The sequence below is a fragment of the Oryzias latipes genome, chromosome 1 (genome assembly GCF_053564925.1).
Source record: "Oryzias latipes strain Hd-rR chromosome 1, Olatipes_Hd-rR_3.1".
Lineage (NCBI taxonomy): Eukaryota > Metazoa > Chordata > Actinopteri > Beloniformes > Adrianichthyidae > Oryzias > Oryzias latipes.
The window spans coordinates 30442290-30459644 of NC_136237.1; the positions used below are offsets into that span (position 1 = coordinate 30442290).

The 17355-nt window shown below is 40.7% G+C and overlaps 1 protein-coding gene across 3 annotated transcripts; it reads right to left on the minus strand.

The window, feature by feature from the left end:
• Positions 1 to 2498: 2498 nt before the first annotated feature.
• On the minus strand, positions 2499 to 15512 carry LOC144981285 (NEDD4-binding protein 2-like). Of its 3 annotated transcripts, none has more exons than XM_078953437.1 (17): positions 15115 to 15512; positions 12505 to 13504; positions 10515 to 10639; positions 10281 to 10369; positions 10018 to 10094; positions 8867 to 9007; positions 5852 to 8358; positions 5430 to 5515; positions 5299 to 5344; positions 4968 to 5170; positions 4765 to 4889; positions 4384 to 4510; positions 3921 to 4097; positions 3403 to 3571; positions 3056 to 3134; positions 2938 to 2979; positions 2499 to 2794 (listed from the first exon to the last, which is right to left on the minus strand). In XM_078953437.1, exons 1-17 carry the CDS (start codon positions 15338 to 15340, stop codon positions 2791 to 2793), a joined length of 5223 nt encoding a protein of 1740 aa, XP_078809563.1. In that variant the 5' UTR covers positions 15341 to 15512; the 3' UTR covers positions 2499 to 2790. The 3 variants fall into 3 exon arrangements, with proteins under 3 accessions (XP_078809563.1, XP_078809559.1, XP_078809561.1); XM_078953433.1 differs by having other exon boundaries at positions 3056 to 3179; XM_078953435.1 differs by lacking the exon at positions 2499 to 2794 and having other exon boundaries at positions 2829 to 2979; positions 3056 to 3179; positions 4968 to 5143.
• Positions 15513 to 17355: the final 1843 nt, after the last annotated feature.

Here is a 17355-nt window from a genome sequence, read left to right on the forward strand (position 1 = left end):
GAGTTTAATTTTTTGGAACCAGGATTCATTTGACCGTCCATTTTAAATATATTCTAAAAGGAAGGAATTATGTCTCTTGCTTTAAAGTTCATCTGCATACAGACTTATTTTTCATCTTTCAGACTAAAAGCATGTGAGCAGCTGTGCAGGAAGAACAAGTGAAGCAGCAGTGTGGTTGAAGCAGGCAGTATAATCTGTGACAGAAGAAGCCGGGATCAGAAGTTGTAGCCAGCTGCAGCTCTGAAGGCTTTGGTGTGTTATGTACTCCTCAGCTTTCACCTAAGATCTTTTGCACCTTCCCTTTACTCACAATACAAACCTGAGATGGTGAAAAAAAAAGAAGTCAGTGCAGCTGCAGGAATTTCCCATCAGTGGTTTTAAATCCCATTAACTTTTTCGGCCACAAAGATGTCTATAAAATGAACGTTACACAGTTCATTTGTGTGTATTGTGTTATAACAAAAGACCTTTTATGACAAAATGATAAATCACATTTCTTTTATTTCAATTCAGACTGGTCAGGTTTTACATCCTGAAAATCAAATGTACCAGAGTAAACTCGTGAGCTGATGGGTAAGATGAAGTGTAAATGTATGCAAAAGCTAAACAAAACCATGATGGTTTTGCATTTTTCAAAAAACCTCCAGAGTAGATAAGATCCTCACGTCCTCAAGCGAGGCCCATGGTGCCGACATTCAGCCTCGCCGTGGGTTTTTGTTCTGATTCTGGGAACCTCCAGTGGACCTGCACCTGAGGACCTGAGGGCTCTGGGTGGATCATGAGCTAACACCAATTCTAATAAAAAATAAAGAAGACTTTCATAATCTAAAAATAGAATCTTAAAATCAATCCTAAAGCTGACTGGGAGCCAGTGTGAAGATTTCAAAACGAGTGGAAAGCTGCACACCAGGTTAAATGGTGTGCAGCTGAGTTTTGAACAAGCTGCAGCCCATTCCCAATATTTGTCTTTAAGCCAAAAATAAAAACATTTCAATGATCTATTTTGGAATTTATAAAAGCATGAATTCATATTTTAGATTGGTTCTGGAGAGAAAGGGTCTCACTGAGGCAATATTTCCAAGATGGTAAAATGCAGCCTTTGTAACTTGGCTTGTGTGTGCTTCAAAGCAATGGACTGCATCTGAAATCACACAGATGTTTCTGACTTTATTGCACACATTCATATTATGAATGTTGACATGTTGTATCAGGAGCAACAATTAAAACCTGTTTTTTCTTGATTGAGCTGTAAAACGTTACCTCTCATCCACGTTTCAAAATCTAAAATACATCTTCAAACATCATCAATGGGCCTGTTATCATCAGGAGGCAAAGCTACATATAATTAAGTGATGTATGTGTATTTATGAAAGTCAGTGCTGTGTCTCCTGACATCAAGCACAAGCGTGTACAGGTTTAAATGTGTGGGAACCAGGATGGAGCATTGAGGCACATCACACATCAGTCTGTGCCTCCTGGACAAAAAAACATTTATATTAGCAAAAAAATTCTATTCTGAATGTAACTCAAGTCTAAGATATAGAGATGCAAGTATAAGAATACAAATACATGCCGACAGTTAGGTGTAAAACAATCCTCTTTGGACAGGCTTATTGCAAGGCTAGTTGGGGGGGTATTTCCAGATTCCAGATGGCCAACTGGAAAACAGATTTCTCCTGGAATCTGTTTTTTAGGAGTTTTTTCTTACCGAGAGGGAGGGTCTAAGGGCCGCGATGTCCACGTTAGCTTAGTCGGCGGCCACCAGTGTGTGAATGTGTGAGTGACTGGGTCCGTGACTGTAAAGCGCTTTGTCCTTGTAGGAACAAAGGCGCTACATAAGTATACGCCATAGTCTGTTTAGTTTAGTTTAACAATCAGCTATTGTATTTTAAAACTGATTTTATGTTTTGTACAATTAGTGAAGCCCATTGAGACAACCGTGTTTTAATATTGGGCTATATAAAAAAATTGAAATGAATTGAATCCCCAAATGATGACAAATGTAAATGTTTTACATAAATAGACTTTATTACACAGTATAGGTCCTCCATAAAATCTTACAAACCAAAAGCATTGAAAAATAAAATGTTTCATGAGCTCGAAACATTTGTTAAATTAAAAAATGTAAATTTAAGAAATTCTTTTAAAAAGGCAAGAAAAAAAAGAGTTGAGTTTTACAGTTTTGTAGCCACATTATAAAGCTAACTGCTACGGCATTTGGCACAAGCTGTTATAGGAAACAAAGAGCCAGCAAAAGTTGAAATAGAAGAAAGTTGAACTAAAATTGTGACTTGTTTTTTTTTTCTGGTTATTCTTGCTTGAACATATTCAAAAGTAAAGTTTTGAAATATTGCAGAGCATTTGTGATGATATCAAAGAAGAGGAACTGATGAAGAAGTCAAAGGTCCAAGTCTATTGAATCCGGTTGTGCGACTTCTGCTCGGTGGTCTTCAATTATTGGTGAAGTTGTGAAGAAAAGAGAAGTTTTCTTCTTCCAGGTCTTTATAATAGTTTAGAATTTGCATCAAAAACACTCATATTACATATATATTTTGCAGTTCAGAGAGGCGTCATAAAAATAATACATCGTGTCCTAAAGGTTACTCCAAGTTAGAAAATACTGCAGGATAAAATTACTTCTCCAACATGGAGTTTGCTAAATCCAGGGTGTGTTTATTCTAAGACAATTATCAACTATAAAATCATTTTAACAATAAAAATATATTTTTGTTTTACAGATGCAGAAATAAACATTTTTTATATGAATGCAGTCCATCTCATCTTGTAGCTTTAACTGAAGATGAAAAAGGTAGAAATAAATACTTCAACTGGTTTGCAGTGTTTATATGCTCCTCACATGTATTTCTTTCTTGTGCTAAAGAAGCAGAAAACTGTCCTCTAAAGCAGCAAAAAAACAAAAAAAAAAGGTCTTCTCACTTCAAAGACACCAAGATGAGACCTGGCTTTGGCTCGGTGAACCTGACAGAAACAGAGACAGGAGAGAAGGTGGGTGAAGAAGAACGGCTCGTTTTCCTCTCAGCACGTGTGTGCATACCTGTAGTGTTTGTTAGTGAGGTAGTCGATGACAGCGGGGCGGATGCGGGCCACTCCCCCCTGGCTGTGGTTCCCTCTTCCTGTGATGACAGAGAGCTGAGGTTGACACAAACCCTGTGCACACTCTACACAAAGACACACAAAAACAAGAACAAAAACACAAAAAACGTATTTAACAGCAACAAAATAACAAGAGGATGTGAAATAAGACATTTATGGCAGTGACCATGAAAAGAAAAACTTCAATTTAACATCTCTGTGCAGGTTTTCCTTGAAATCACCTCTTCTCTAGATATGATTTTGGTTATTGAATGGATCCCATCTAAAAGAAGAGTCACAGTAGAGTACCTGCGGTTTTGTCCTGTAAGGTCTGAGTAAGATGCTCCAAGGCCTCATTTACATGCAGCCCGTGGAGGTCCAGGATGTTTCTGGGAAGAAGTGATGCGTTGACCTTCTCAAAAATATGAACTGCTGCACGATGATTGGCCTCGCGCATTCTCTGGCCATGCAGATGTCCCTAAAAGATAAAAAGGTTCACGCAAAACAGCCAAGCTGCACATTCAGATGACATTGTAAACGCTATAAAATTGACTCATCTGTTGTTCATTTCTAGATCTCACCAAAAAGGATTTTTATTCGCATGTCAATATGTTTATCCAGCTGACTTTGTTCAAATAATTGTTCACTGAACTATAAATTAGTGGTCCACATCCAACACCTTTACTTACTTAAATGTTAACATGAGATGTAAGTGCTGTTTAAAAAAATGAAACAAACTTTAAACAGCATTTGTACAGTCAACAAGAGAATAGGATAAACTTTATCCAATCCACAATCTGGTTGAACCTCAGCATTGATGCTCTTACCTGCTGGGCGTAGAATGAAGCCACTTGTCTGCGCCCCTGCTTGAAGGCTTCCGCCGCCTTCGCAAAGCTCTCCAGCTGTCGACTCCTCTGAAGGCTGGCCTCCGCCCTGAAGTCCTCGTATTCTGGGTCCTGGGTGTCCTGATAGTCGGATGCAGCCAATTCCAGAGTTTTCTGTCTCTGTGAAATCAAAAGGGAATCTCCTGATGATGCAGCCTCTGACTGTAAAGGTGGGACATCTTGTTAGATTTTAAGTCTCTAAAAATTCATCTGCTTTATTGGCATTTATGACTTACTATAAGGTTGATTCTATTTGATTTTAGTTGAGCTATTTATTATTGTCTATTTTTCAGTTTCATTATTTTGAAAGTACTTTGGCCCTTTTTGACAAACCAAAGTTGCTTAGTGAAATGTTTTTGAAGCAGCATCTGTGTGTTGAAGTTATTACTGCCCGTGTTGTGAATACCTTTTCTCTTTCCTTGCTGGCTGCTCTGTGATGGTCGGCCGGAGGAACTTCTGGAGCAAAAACTGTCTTCACGGGTTCCTCGTTTAGCAGAGAACGAAGGAACAGCTCCGTCTGTGACAAGCTGTGACTGTTAAAAAAAACCAAAACCTTATTAATACACACAAATAAACTGCTGGGCATGTTTGATTCTTTGCAATATATACTCACTGAATATAATAATTACATTAAAAAAAGCCTTTATTTGTACATTACAGCTGTAGTGAATCAAGCACATTTGTCATTGTAGATGGAAAAAAAATTACATAAAAAAAAACACACAATCACAAGGCGGTGGTGTTAAATAGGCTACATGATAAATGTAGTAAGTAATTATTCTCTCACTTGTGTTCTTTAAAGATGTCTTGGAGAAAACGACGGTCGATAGTGGGGAACATGGAATAAAGCTGCTTCTCTTTCAACATGGTGGCTCCGTCTCGCCGATCGAGGTCTATGCGACTTTGTCTGCTCTAAAACCGACAGAAAGACAACCAAATGAAGCCAAAAGATGTGGCAAATGCAAGTGACTGCAAAGTGCTTCTTAATACCTTCTGCACGTTCTCCAAAGCTTGCTCCTCTTTCATAATATCTCTGAGAGAGACCGGTGGATGGGGAACATTCCAGTGGACTGCCGTCTCCGGCTGCTTCACAGCGGACAGGGAACCATCTCTGCTCGTCAGGAAGTTAGCTGGATGAGCGTAGGCATGTGGCCCCTGCTTGGTGCCTTGGGAATGACCCCAAAAAGCTGAGTCTAAACATACAAATATCCACTTTTACTAGTTAAAAGACAGTTTCCTCAACTAATATTTACTTTAAAAATATAAATATATATATCTGATTAAGCACTAAATTGGTTATGTATACGATTGTAAAACTCACCTTGCTGAAGCAATTGGAAAGAAATATTTGCTTGTCTTTGCTTTATCTGAAAAACAAAATTCACATAAGTGCACCAAAAGCTTTTCAAAATAAGAGCACCTGTATTATTGTGGGGATGTTAGCAGCCTCACCTGGATGGTTTCCTTCCACTTTTGATGGAGCTGTTTAGCCAAATTTAGATCAATCTGCACGGTGAAGTCATCGTCTAAGCAGGTACCTGTGATTATCACACAAAAGAGCTGTTTCTATTGTTTTAATAAATAAATATTAAGCATTAAGATTTACAACAAGATCTCTAAATTGTTCCCCAAAAATAGCAACCACTGTTTACCTTTTAATAGAGATTCATTTCTAAGGTAAAATCTAATAGATCCACTTACATAGTACTACCAACTAACCACAAAAAAATTATTAAAAAAAAAAGGAAATGTAATACTTTCTACATGATGCTCAAAGACTGCATTCAAACAATCTTCTTTTAAATGATTTGTTCTTTCTTCAGTTTAGCTAAATTGTCCCACTGTTTTCTGATGTCAACAAACTCTTGCGTTACCTGGCTCCACTCCAACAGGTCCGAACAGCTCGGTTAACTGCAGCGCCAGCTCTGTGGGTAGTTTCAGCTCCACAGACTGAATATCCAGATGCTGGCTCCGCCTCGTCTGCTGTTTTTGCTTCTCCTCCCTCTCCATCTCCTCCAGCTCTGCCTGCAGCAGTCGGTTGATCTCGTCCATGTTGGCGATTTCATCCTCCGTCTGAACTGTGGGCTCATCAGCTGTTTCTGCGTGATCCCAGTTCCCTCCTGAAGCTCCATCCTCCAGGTCAGGATTGAATATAGATTCAAGATCAGCGATGTGGCTTTGATCTAAATTCTTTAGCGCTTTAGCTGGGCAAACGTCTGCATGCGAACGGCTTTCTAAGGCTGATGCTGCATCTGACTGATCCTCAGTTGTGCCTGAGGCAGACGGAGCTCCAGAAACATCCACGATAATGTTAGTGGGGGTTTCATCTGGTTTATGGACGGTCTCACAGGTTGTTCGCTGAAGACCTTCCATAGCTCCAGGTTGCTCTAACTGGTCTTCAAGCTGTTGTTCATCTAAATCATTGGTGCATTCTTGGTTTTCCTCAACCTCATGTCCATGCAGACTGGATGAATTGTTTGCAGCTTCACAGTCTTTCTCCAACTCCACATCCTCATCCTTAAAGAACCTCTCTCCAGAGTCCAGCAGCAGGTTGGTGGTCCACTCTAAGTCCTGATGGCACTTCTCATAGAGATCCTCCAATGTGTCAAAGCTGACTAGCTTAAAGTGGCGACTGAGAATGCGTAGGCTCTCGAGCCGGTCTTGAGTGACCCCAAGCTCCTTCTCCTCCACTTGTGTGCTTTTCTCGTGCACCACGCGGTCGGGTACCTCCGTCTGGCCGGACGGATGAACAGCAACTGCAGCGGACACCGCAGAAGAGAGCTCCGGCACGAAACGTGAGGAGTTGCCAAGCAGAACTTTAAAATCCCCGCAGTGGGGTCCATCTGTAATGACTGCATCATCTCTCTCGCCATGGTGATTAAAACGCCAAAGACGGGCAAAGTCTTGAGGTTCCGTCTGAATGTAGCAGCCCGTTACCACTGGACCAGGAGAGTTAGGCAACTGCTGTTGCGCTTCATCAATAGAAGGGACAGACGGGTCAGAGACCGGTTCATCCTGCCAGGTTTTATTTTGAGGATTCAAAACAGGTTCTCCGCTAGCTTTGTCCTCATCTGTGCCCTGTACTGTTGAGTCTAAACAGTGGGGGTCACTTGATGATGAAGCAGGGCTGTTTTGAGGGAAGGACAGCGCTAGTTTGCACAGTTTCCCTGATCTCCGACGTGGCTTTTTTTCCTGACTCCCTCCGGAACTTCCCGTTTCCACAAAGCTGTCACATCCCAGATTCTGAGGAGCCTCTGTGAGGAGGCTGCGTTGGTTCTCCACTTCAGCATCCCTGTGGTTTTCAGAACAAACCTTCACGCCAACACCTGGACGACATTCGTCTTGAACAGTGGGAACACCGCCTGCTTGATCACTCCCTTCACTGATGCCATTTATTTCATTCTCAGTCTTGAGATCTTTTGATTCATCAGTCTTCGGTTCTACGATGGTGAGACAGTCAACAGCATTCCTGTCTGACACGCAGTCAGGTAATTCCTGTTTTTTGCTATTAAGCTGTCTTATGTTCTGCTGAGTCTCTTCAATGTTAGGTTTGGAATCACAGAGTTCCTCAAACACACCGCCTGGCTCATCCTCCACCTCAAACTGCTCTCCAGCCCTCTCAGGAGAAGCCTGGGAGTCAGAAGAGTCTGTCTGAGCTGAAAAAGTACCATTCTGAAGGAGATCAATGAGCTTCTGAAACTCCGTCACGTCTGGACCCGGCTGGACATGGATTGTTCTCTCATCCCCATTGGCTTTTTCCTCCTCTGCTTTGGCACGAGTTTCTCCATGGCCCTCTCTTTTCCTCGCCCGTCGCTGCTTCATAGACCCCGCAGAAGGCCAATCTCCAACAAAATGAAGCATCTCCTGCTCTCCAACATCCCTCCCAATGTCCTCACACCCTGCTGCCTCTGCTTTTGGATTTTCTTTTGACTGGTTAGCATCTTTCATAACCACTTCAAAATCAGACCTTCTGCTTGGCCGTTCCCTCTTCACTCTTTGTGCAATAGAATCAGATAAAGGCAGAGACATTTCCTCCTCAGCATTTTCTTCGTTCATCACTGATTCCACAATACAATCTGGGATTCTCTGCTCCAACATTTGGTTGTTCTGCTCCAACTGGACGTCTAACTCTGCATCCAGTCCTCCCAAATCAATACCCTCATGTTGTGTAGAAATGTTGGTGTCCCTGGTAGGTTTTCCATAAAGTTTGAGGTTGAGAGACTCGGTGGACTTGCTGGTGTTGTGATCGGACTCCGTGACCTCACTTGGGAAACTCAGAGACGATAAATCGGGGAGCGAAGAAAACAGCTGCGACTGAGACATCTTGCATCCCTCTCTTAATTCAGGCCGACTGATAAGGTCAGGAGCGGATGGCTGTGGCCTAAAAACAATACACAATATAAAAAATAAAAAAAAAGCAAGCCATTTTTTTAATTTTAAGGAATAATGTCGAAATTTGTTGTGTTCTAAAAGGTCTGGTCAAGAGCGCCTTAAAATTTGCACCTAAATTTACCAAAAACATCCTACATTTTTCAAACAAAATATATGTTTTTTTACAGTTTTAAAGCTTTATGAATTCATTTATTAAACTGTGAGCCTTATAAACCAAAAATTGCTTGATTATAAAAAAACTGATTTCAATGAGCCCCCCAAAAAATCCTACTTATAGACACACTTTCTCAAAATGACGTCATGATTTTTTATTTAAGAGTTCATTTTTAAGCTTTTACAGTCAGCAAAGTGAAAAAACAAGGATTTTTACTGGACTTTCTTTATGAATTGATAAATGCAATTTAAAATATACTGTTATACTACCTCATCCCAATGAAAAACCTTAACTTTAATTATTGTTGATCAATCAATTTTACTATAAAAGAAAACAAACTCACTCTGAAGGCTTGTTCTCCTGAGGAATGTGCTGCTTACGCTCCGGCATGAGCGCGCCCATGATGGACTGGACTGTGACAAAGCGTTCATATCCACTCAGCATGCGGCGGATTGTTTCCACGACCACATTATGAGCGGTCCGCCTGCACAGAAACGCACCACAATGAAACATACCTGACTTAACTGGCTGTGATAAAAGGTCGTTGATGGCTTACAGCGACCGCATAACAACGGACGCCGCAACAATCTGCCTGTCAATCTCGCGCTCCAATTGTCCCTCACAAAAACCCCCCAAGACGTTTAAACTCCTCCACCTGGGGCAAAAGCACTCCACCCAATGTGAGGGAAAACTACCTTTCTCTGGTCAAGTCATCTCTTCTGATAGCTTGGGTTAATTCCAAGAAAACACATCTATGATAACTCAGGCATGAGTCATTGCTTTTTCACAAGTCCAGACTTAACTCTATATGAAAATTTGGGAATATGCTTGAAAACATTTAACAAATCTGTATGAATCTACCATTGGTGTCATGTTTTTTGGGGTCTTTTCAATCCCAGCACTCAAAGCAATACATAAAAAGAAACTGAAAAAGTGCATACTCTGAGTTTATTTAATTGTTATAAAACAAAATGTAAATATAAAAATGATTATGATTTAAGTTCTGTTACATAAAACAGTCACATCACACCAACTAAATGGTCGCATCACATATTAAAACTAGTAGGAAAACGCATTCATAAATATTTTGGTTACAATTAAGTTGATATTTCTGATATCCAAATGTTGACATAAAAGTGCACACTTTTCTTTATTAAAACCTTTTATTTAAAAAATGGAGGCAAGAGGAACTACGGTAATTTTCTTAAAGCTGCAGTTGTGTTTTTGTTCAGGGTTCTACTGGGGGAACTGGGTGGGTGGAGGGAGGGAGGAATCTTGTGAGGGAGGGGTCCAATCTGTTTGTGATTGTCCTGTGTTTTCTGTTTTAATTCATTTTCATATTTTATGACTATTTTATCTGCTTTGATGTTAAGCGCTTTGTGTTTTTAACCGAAATGAAAGGCGCTTTATAAATAAATAAAGTTGGAGTTGGAGTTTAATCATAAAAGCAGGTGTGAGCAGCTTCTCATCTGTTTAGTTTCTGTTTCTTCTCACCTCTCCAGCTCTCTGGGTTTGTTCTTCCACCAAGTATCCGGCTCTTTGAACAGCACCTTATATCCATGTTTCAGGGCCTAGGATCAAGACAACATTTTCTTCAGTTTTTTCAAATAAGCTTTGGCTAAAAAAAACAAATCACTTTAGAACAAAAAACTTGTAGAAAATAAACAAACCTAATTTTCAGTGGGTTTGCATATTATTTTTACATTTTTCACAAGAGTTTTTTTTTTAATTTGTGTTTTCCTGCAGAGCTGACTGACCTGAGCCACATAGGGTTTCATCTCCCAGCCCTGCATGTTGGTGTTGTCGATGATGATGGGGTTGGTGCCCCTTTCAAAGGCCTCCTTGGCTGTGGGATGAAGCATATCACAGAAAATGACATTTCATTTGCCGTCTACCTGAAGAGGAGTCAAACAAGTGGCACGAAAGAAGTGAAAGGCGCTTTGTGCAGATGTGCGGGCTTCATTTCAACTCTGTGTACACGTGTTGTTAACCTCGTTTGTGGTTCCATTCATGGGCTTCCCCCAAGACTGTGGGGTCAAACCGATACTCTCCATTGCGAAGGAAATAGTCATCTGTGCTCAGTATGGCTCCTCCTGGGTTCTGCTCCAGAAAAGCTCTGCAAATTCAAAAGCAAAAACAGCTTTAGGGCTGCCTAGTTTGTCACTGTTTCATGCAACAGAGAATAAGAACTTTTAGGGTGATGTTAAAAAAAAAAAAATTCAGGATGTCAACAGATTTAAAGACGTTAAATTTAAGGATTTTTAAGACCCTTTCAAGAACCCATCTTCTTCTGATTTAAAACCACATGTACAAAGAAAATGAAACAAATAGCTGGAGTCTACCATTTCTCTTGCTCTGCATCTGCGATTCACTTTAAGCACTGCTGGTAATCCCTATTACCAAGCCACTTCTCCATGAATTTACACTCACCCATGCATCCTGCATTGACGAGCATGAGCCAATTAGCTAGCTGAGGTTAAGTTATTTACTACCAGTTCACGATCATGTGGCAAAATGTGTCTTGAATTTTATTTTATTTTTTTGCAACAAGGAGTTTGAAATGTAAGACCCATTCACCAGAGTTTAAGACAATTTAACGCTTTTAAATTTAGTCCTAATAATGTTAAGACTTTTCAAGGCTTTAAGGATCCACAGCCACCCTTAAATTAAATATAAATACCAAATGCAGATAGATTAGAGCTGTGGAAGTAGAGCAAAAGATATGAATATTTTTGAAAATCAACTGCACGTGTTGCCCTTACAAAATATAGGGCTCACATTTGCAATTTACAACTTAAAAAATATTTCTTTATCACGAGACAAAAATTTTTACCAGCTGAATGTTTAATTTATTACATCATTTTTTATTAAGTGCCACACCACATATTGTGATTTGTGGTATTACCATTTAAAATTGTTGTAAGTTGTCTAGTTTGCTTTTTTCATGGATGATTTTTGGTTTTTAATCAGGTTTTTTTTCTAAGTTGTCTCCCTGTCACAGTCATTCAAGTTAACGATTCACAGCTGTTTTCATTTCTGTTAATTATCCTCAGCATATATGCATCTGCTATTCAGTTCACCCCATCAGATTATCTGCTTTGTCACCCTAAAGGCTGATTTTCACTGGTCTGTCTGCGTTCCGTCGACACAAAAAAAAATTGAACATTCAATAATCAATCCAAGTGTTCACATCGCCTTCGTCAAGTTTGTGTCTCACATCCGTCCCTCCGCGCCACTATGCGAGCTTTATGCAGGAGTTCCATTTCCAGTCCATTGACGCGTCAATGTCATGGCAAAAAACAAACAGGAAATCGGTCCGGCTTTCAAAATAAAGCGTTATCAATTTTTGTTTTCTATTTAAGGCCGCGCCCACCCGATAACGCACTTTAACACTACAGATAAAACCCGGCATTTATTTTCGCCATGTATGACAAGTTAAATTTTGGCAGTACAAAACCATAGCATTATGATATGAAACATGCATTTTAGAAGGACTTAGTGAGAAAGGAGAGGACATGGGGACTGATCGCTTAAGTTTTGGATGAGTAAATAGGGCAGGACAAACCACTCCTCCTGGATCCAGGAGGGAGGACCAGAGACGCAACAGAGACACAAAGGGAGTCGTAAATTCAGGGTAGGTTTCTGTTTAGTCATGTTCAAGTTTATTCATTAAATGTTTAAAATTTCACCATCAAGTCTGGTCTCCTTTATTTTGGTTCCTACATCACTGGTTCCTGACACTTCTTTATACTAAATTAATCAATATGTTAAATATTTTTAAAATGACAAGGGAATTTACAACATTATATATATAAAAACCAAAAGTGACAAAGGAAAAAAAATTACTTAATATTAAATTTATCCTAAATTTTATTTTGCTTGACCTCAAACATGCAATGAAACAAGATAAAAATGACAAAAACTGAGAATGCATGACAAAAGAAGAATCTGCACAGTCAGACTATAGCAAAAGATTTTTACCTTGCAAGTGTTGACTTGCCGGATCCTGGAGCACCACGAAGCAGCACAAGCACCTTCCCTTGCAGTTGCAGCTTGTTAGAGGTGGAGGTAAAACGTGGGGGGACTGGCAGGGCCCAAGGCCGTGGAAAAGCAGCAAAAGGTTTAGGATGCTGCTGCCTTGGTGGGGAGAAAAGAAGTCGGCTCTGGCCAGTCCACACGGAGGGTGAATAGGCCACGGGAGTGATGAAGCATGGACTTTGGTTTCCGTGGCTACGAGGAGAAAACGCTGGTGCCTCCAGGTTCCATGGTAAGGACCCATGGCTATGTGGATTGCAATGTAGTGAGTTCATTTCAGATTTGGAGCCGCTGACAGCTGTACCTGAAGATGCAGGACTCTCTGAATGTGTGAGTAATGTCTCCTGTTTTTTATACACCTGAAAGGCTGAGGGACGTCCCGAAGCTCCCAGGTCCAAAGAAAGTTTCTGTTCTTCTGGAGACGTTTCTGCCAACAGATGTGTGAAATCCAGAACATCTCTCTGTGTTTCTGGAATCTGGTTGCCCCATAGTCTGTGCTGGTTGATGGGAGAGGAAGCTCCAGAGATCTGCTCCCTCATGTCTCCTGCTGGAGGCGGCTGCTTGGTGAGGTGCATTCTACTTCCAGCATCCAGGCCGCTCTGAAGCAGCTCTGGGAGAGCCTGCTGAGGAGCAGGCAGTGAAGGGAAAGAGGAGAGACCCCCATCAGGTGATAACAAGGTCCCGCCTTCTTCTTTTTCTTGGCAAGAGCTGAGAGCCTCTAACTCTTGATCAATAAGCAGGTCCAGGTTTTCTGCTGACGGGTCATGGAGCGAGGGAAAGTTGGGCTGTTGGGGTTCTCCTGGGGAATGTGCAATCAGTCTGCTCTGTGGAGAGTCCTCTGAGCAGAACAAGGCAGCAGCGGTGCGTTCAAAGCCAGAAATGGAGGGTGGGACGGCCCCTTCTGCGGCCACATGCAATTCCAGCAGGGAGTCCATGGCAATTTCAACTACAAAGAGGACACACATTACCAGACCACACAGTGGCGCATGCTCAATTCATGTAGGATAATAATTCACAAGTATAATTTTAAAAACTAAATGTGCAAATTACAAACCCACATGCTAAAGCAGTAACAATAAATCCAATAATTCACATTATGAAGCATATTGTTTCATTTCAGAGTTTTGCTCCAGACACTGTTGGTAAATAATGGAACTGCGCTCAAGGGTGAGCTTCGGCAAAGGTAGGCGAATGCCTGGGACACCCAATACCTTGAGGTCCCAGAGCTGGACACCTAATAAAATGTCTAAAATAAATTCCATAGCCATTTCTTTTCAACTTTGTCACAAAAAAATAAATTAAAAATTTTTTGTTTGTTTTTTTTTAAATCGCTGAAATGACAAAAGACTGCTTGTGAGAAAGTGTTTAGTCCTCCCCTGTCCCTCTGCAGTAATGGACTATTCCATCAACAGCAAGTAAGCAAACAGAAAGAGATTTGAAAAATAGTGGTAAAGCGAGGCAGTTATCAGTTACAAAACGAAGCAAAGAGAAAGCAAGAAATGTGTTGTCACATTTGCAGGGAGACAAAACAATGACAAAAATATATAGAACAAAATCAAAGTATTTAAAAACCTCCTCCAATCAAAAATTGTTTTTTTTACATTTTCTTGTGGCACTTTTTTCATGCTGATCACATATATATATAGAAAATTAAGCTTAAAATTGCACATCTGAGAATTTTTATATTCAAACTTTTGTGAATCAGGAGCCGACGAAATAATTCCATTGGAAAAAGCTTGTGAGGTGGTGTACAAGTTACTACGGCAAGCCACAAGCTCCCTGCTCCTCTCCATTCTGATGCATCTACTTGTGAACGACTAGATTCATATACATCTTCGCTTTCCTTGTCCGAGCTGGCATCTGGCTCAAAAGGTGGAGGGAGGGAGACAGCGCCTAAACAGATGGATGATGGGAAGGGGGCCTGGCTTACTGCGCATAGGTCCCAACTCTGAGACGAATTTCTAATGACGTACTGCAGCTTTGCTGAAACTATTTAAGAAAAATAACTTTTTTATTTTTATTTTGGCTAAAAACAACAACCATAAATAAAAGACCACAGGGAAGGCTTTTACAAAAGATTTAAAAGGTTGTTGGAGTGGGATTTTAAATCCTTATGAAAACACTTGTATTCTTGACATTTATGCCGTCTACAAGTGGACCAGTGAAGAAGTTGTAACAGAAATTTTACCCCAGGTAAGGATTTAAAAAAAGAGAAGATGATGATGAATACAAGGCTGCAGAGGGGCCCGTGTTGTTGCCTGGGCCCCCCAAAGTGTTAAGTCCGCCACTGGCCGCGCTAAGCTAGCAGGTGTCTGTGTCACCGATCACGCGCGCATTTCATCAGTTTTCAACGCTCATGACAGTATGAGTTTGTTAAGAGGAATGACAAAACTCAGCAGTGACTGTGACATGTTCATTCTGTTACAATGATAGTCAAAACACCGTCACCCAGGCACTGTGGAGTTGTTTAGCCCAAACCCTTAGCTCCACAACAGCGACGCGGCTAACAGGTTAGCCAGGTAACACCGGCTTAAGGGCTGGTTTGCATTCGGGTACCTTTAAAGTCACACTCGGACAGGACGATGTATATAACCTCCGGGTCCAGGTGGGAAAACATCTCCTGCATGCTCTTAACGATCCTCTCCTTCTCGGTGGAACTCGGTGAGAAGCTGTTATTTGCCATAAGGTGATCGCCCCCAGTGTTATAGCCAAAGCGTCTTCCCTCTGGTGGCCCACCTGCTGGCCTGGCGGGGCTTTGGCCGGTTTTCTTTCTTCGAGGCATTCTGTGGATGTTGTGCAGCAGCTGATGGCTCTCATTAGGCGCTACTGGGGCTAAGCTGTTAGCTAAGAGAAAGCAGAGGATGATTGGCCTAGAACTGTAAACACGATTTCCTTCTGCAAAAATCAAATTCAGGGGAGGGCTCAACAGCGCCCCAAGTGGTGAAACTACAAAAAAATGTGCTCGTTTGTTTACTTTCAAAACAAACAAAAAACGGTATTTAATAGATCGTGCAGATTGCTAGGATTTAAAAACAAAGTACTCATATTTAAGTTAAATACATTTATTATAAAATATGTAATCAGATTTACCAATGATTTCGATTAATCCAAGCATCTATTTTGATTTTTAATGTACATGTGCATAAATATTCAAATAAAACATGTATATGCTCTTGTTGTGTTGAAAAGTTATTCTTTCATACTCCAATTGATTTTTTTCTTAAAATCTACTTTGTTATAAATAAAGATTATTTAAAAAAATCATCTTTTCTCTTTTTCCCCAAACCAGCCTGATTCCTAAATGTTTCACTACTGCCATCTTTTGGAGTTAATGATGAAGTATCTGTCAGGTTGCTGTCAACTAATGTTCAATTTATCAGCTTCCTCTGTAGGATGCCTGGGTGCCTCCTTAGAGATAAGGTGAGAAGCTTGGTCACCCTAAGAGAGCTCAGAGCCGCTGCTTCTCCACATACAGATGAGCCAGTTGAGGTGGCGTCCTGGACGCCTCCATCGAGAGACCGTAGGGAAGACCCAGGACATGCTGGAGAGACTACGTCTCTGAGCTGGCTGGGAACACCTTGGCCACTTTAAATCTTGGTGGCACACGAAAACCATGAGCTATATTTTCAAAAATCATTCTAATAAACATTGTAAAACCGCCTTTAGATAACTAACAGAGAGTAAAATGGCTACTGATATATTTTGATTTATTGTGTTACTATTTAATGCTAAAATGCGAACAATGTGAACAAATAAAAGTACAGTTAACATTTTGAGTTGCACAAACATTTTATTCTCCAATTACATTTGTCAAAAGGTGAGCATTTATTGCAAACAAAACAAAGCCGGGGAAACCAGATACAAACAAGAAATACAGTATGTGCAGAAACAATCACATACTTGCATAACAGCTGTTTTATATAACAATACTTCCCTAACAGGGACAATAGTCCGCGATTCTCTTTACCACGCTTCAGAATAGCTTTATGCGCATGTTGCTATGTTTTTTGGCAAACACATCCACAAAGTCATCAAGATCTATGTCCCTAGCCCTTCTTGGTTCTACACTCCTATCCCTTTCATTATGACACAATGTTCTTTAGAAAATCGTTTCTTCACCTCAGAGAGAAGCACATCAATAACAGGAATAAATAAACCTGTCCGACTGGACTCCTCCTCTATGCTCCCTTGTCTTTGAACCAATGGCATGAACAAGTAATGCCCTTCAGGCAAAGAGCTTGCCCTGACCTGAAGCCCTGAAGGTGTGTCACTAATTTTGGATTGCTCAGTAAGACTTGAAATATTGTCCCAGATGTCATTAAAGAGAGAGCCCTCTCTGTAACTCTCCAATGTGTCAACAAGAGAGTCCACAAGTGTGACAGCTGTGCCCAAATCAAGTTGTGGAAACTGTAAATGATCTAACAGATAGTTTATCTCACCAAGAAAACTGGTAAATGTTAGAATGAGGCTATAGCTATAGTCTATTTGGGCTAACAAACATCTTGCCTCTACAGTTCTGTCACCATTTTGCTCTTCTGATATTTCTTTTAGAAGATGTACAATGGCTGGCAGTCTGTCACTGTCTTGCAAGCGTTATACCTACATACCCACCGTGTCTCTGTCAGTCTTTGCAACTCTCCTGGGGCACCCTGACTCATTTATCTCTGTATCACAAGCCATCTTTGGTGAACATACAACCCCACCACCCCAGTGGCGCCACTGGTTCCCTATTTATATTTGGCCATTTTACACAAAAGAAATGCATTAATTTTATATATTCGTAATACAGGGGTCTCA